Below are 1,593 nucleotides of genomic sequence, written 5' to 3'. Positions count from 1 at the left end.
CCGGCTGGCTAGTTAAGTGTTGAAAAGTACCAACATCTATGACATGGACAAATGAATAGGCTGACGAAGTGAAATGACACGCTAACAGCTTCTTGCGGTGTTGAAAGCTTTGCATGGTTTTGAAAATAAGATATTGATTTAATTAAAATGTAAACTTGCGGGTACTGACCAGTTGTAATTTGGAGGAGTGCTGGCTCTGAAAAGAAGCGATTTGTTCTCGACGTTTCGAACAGTCTTCTGAAGATGAGCAGAGTAGGCATATTATGCATACTGTTCGAAACGCCAACACCACACCCACTCTTTTGAGAGCCAACACGCATACAAGATAGATTTACACATGGTTGTACCTGCAAGTTTATAGTTAATTCCTATCTGGTTCCGTCACTGACAAAGTTAAAGGCAAACCCTGCGTTCAATCTGACGTATTATCCTGTAGGAGGACCGCCAGGTAGTCGAATCGTTGCGGTCCCCTCTTCAGACGATACTCCGACTTTCCCCCGGGCACTACAGGGGTTAAGCTTGACCACTCCGGCCCGGAAGTTCTTGTTAAGACAGATATAGATGATCGGATTCGCGCAAGAGTTTATGAAGGCCAAGACGGTAAGACAACGGTAGGTTAAACTCCCAAAGTAACTGGGCGATAATCCGCCCAGATTGAGAACTAGGAATCCGATTTGATCCGGAGCCCAGCACACGATAAATGTAATGACGACAATCAGGACCATCCGGATCACAAGGCGACGGGACCGGAGCAACGAGAAAGCTGGTGAGGACTGCGATTCGTTCCGGGCAAGGAGTGCATCAGCTTGTTTCTTCAACTCTCTAATGGCGTGGAAGTGAGATACCACCATCACTGCTACTGGTATCATAAACTCCACGATAAATAGAGTCACACCGTAGAAACGCTGGAAAGCAGGGCTGGGCCATATGAGTACACACGCGTTATCATCACTCACATGGGTAACGTAAAAACTTGCAACGTTAAGAGCAAGAGCCGAGATCCAAACACTTACTACATAATATCTCAAGCGAGCCTTGTTAAATGCACTCCGATGCTTGAGAGGTCGTACCACTGCAAAGTATCTCTCTAGGGATAGGAGAGTTAGTGTGAATATGGAAGCCACTATTGATATCCACATAATGACATCAGATTCAATGATCTTACAGTAAGCTTTCCCTGCTGCGGTGTTTGGTACCACTAGTAGAGAAGGTTTTGGGATGGTGGCTACAGATGTTAGAAGATCAGCTATGGCTAAGATTGCGATCAGCTGGTTGGAGTTACTGTTACGGAGTTTCTTGATGTAGACTACAATGACGAGAGCATTGCCTAGGATACCGAAGATGGCTAGGGTAACCTTGACGATCGAAAACCAGTCCCAAGTTACCCTAGCGAAGATCTCACTGGAGTCATCGGTTGTTGAGTTCGGCATTGCATCCATGTTTAGTGACCGTTGATAACACAACTATTAGAAAGGTGTCAATGTGTTACGATGACCCTCCTTCAGACGACAACACGTCAATATCAAACACTCAATTTATATCCACTCAAGCCAGAAGGGTTCGGAGGAAAACACACAAGTAAACCAATACAAG

The 1,593-nt window shown here is 45.3% G+C and overlaps 1 protein-coding gene across 1 annotated transcript; it reads right to left on the bottom strand.

The window, feature by feature from the left end:
* Nucleotides 1-228: 228 nt before the first annotated feature.
* LOC117300251 (trissin receptor-like) lies at nucleotides 229-1,593 on the bottom strand. Its single transcript, XM_033783978.1, has one exon. It carries the CDS (start codon nucleotides 1,437-1,439, stop codon nucleotides 426-428), a length of 1,014 nt encoding a protein of 337 aa, XP_033639869.1. The 5' UTR covers nucleotides 1,440-1,593; the 3' UTR covers nucleotides 229-425.

Source organism: Asterias rubens, chromosome 15, assembly GCF_902459465.1.
Source record: "Asterias rubens chromosome 15, eAstRub1.3, whole genome shotgun sequence".
NCBI classification, from domain to species: Eukaryota; Metazoa; Echinodermata; class Asteroidea; order Forcipulatida; family Asteriidae; genus Asterias; species Asterias rubens.
The sequence above is the reverse complement of the archived record's forward strand: the minus strand, read 5'-3'. Positions and strand labels throughout refer to the sequence as shown.

What these genes read in the sequence shown, in the direction of transcription:
- LOC117300251 (XM_033783978.1), bottom strand. Translation starts at nt 1,439, where the DNA reads ATGGATGCAATGCCGAACTCAACAACCGATGACTCCAGTGAGATCTTC.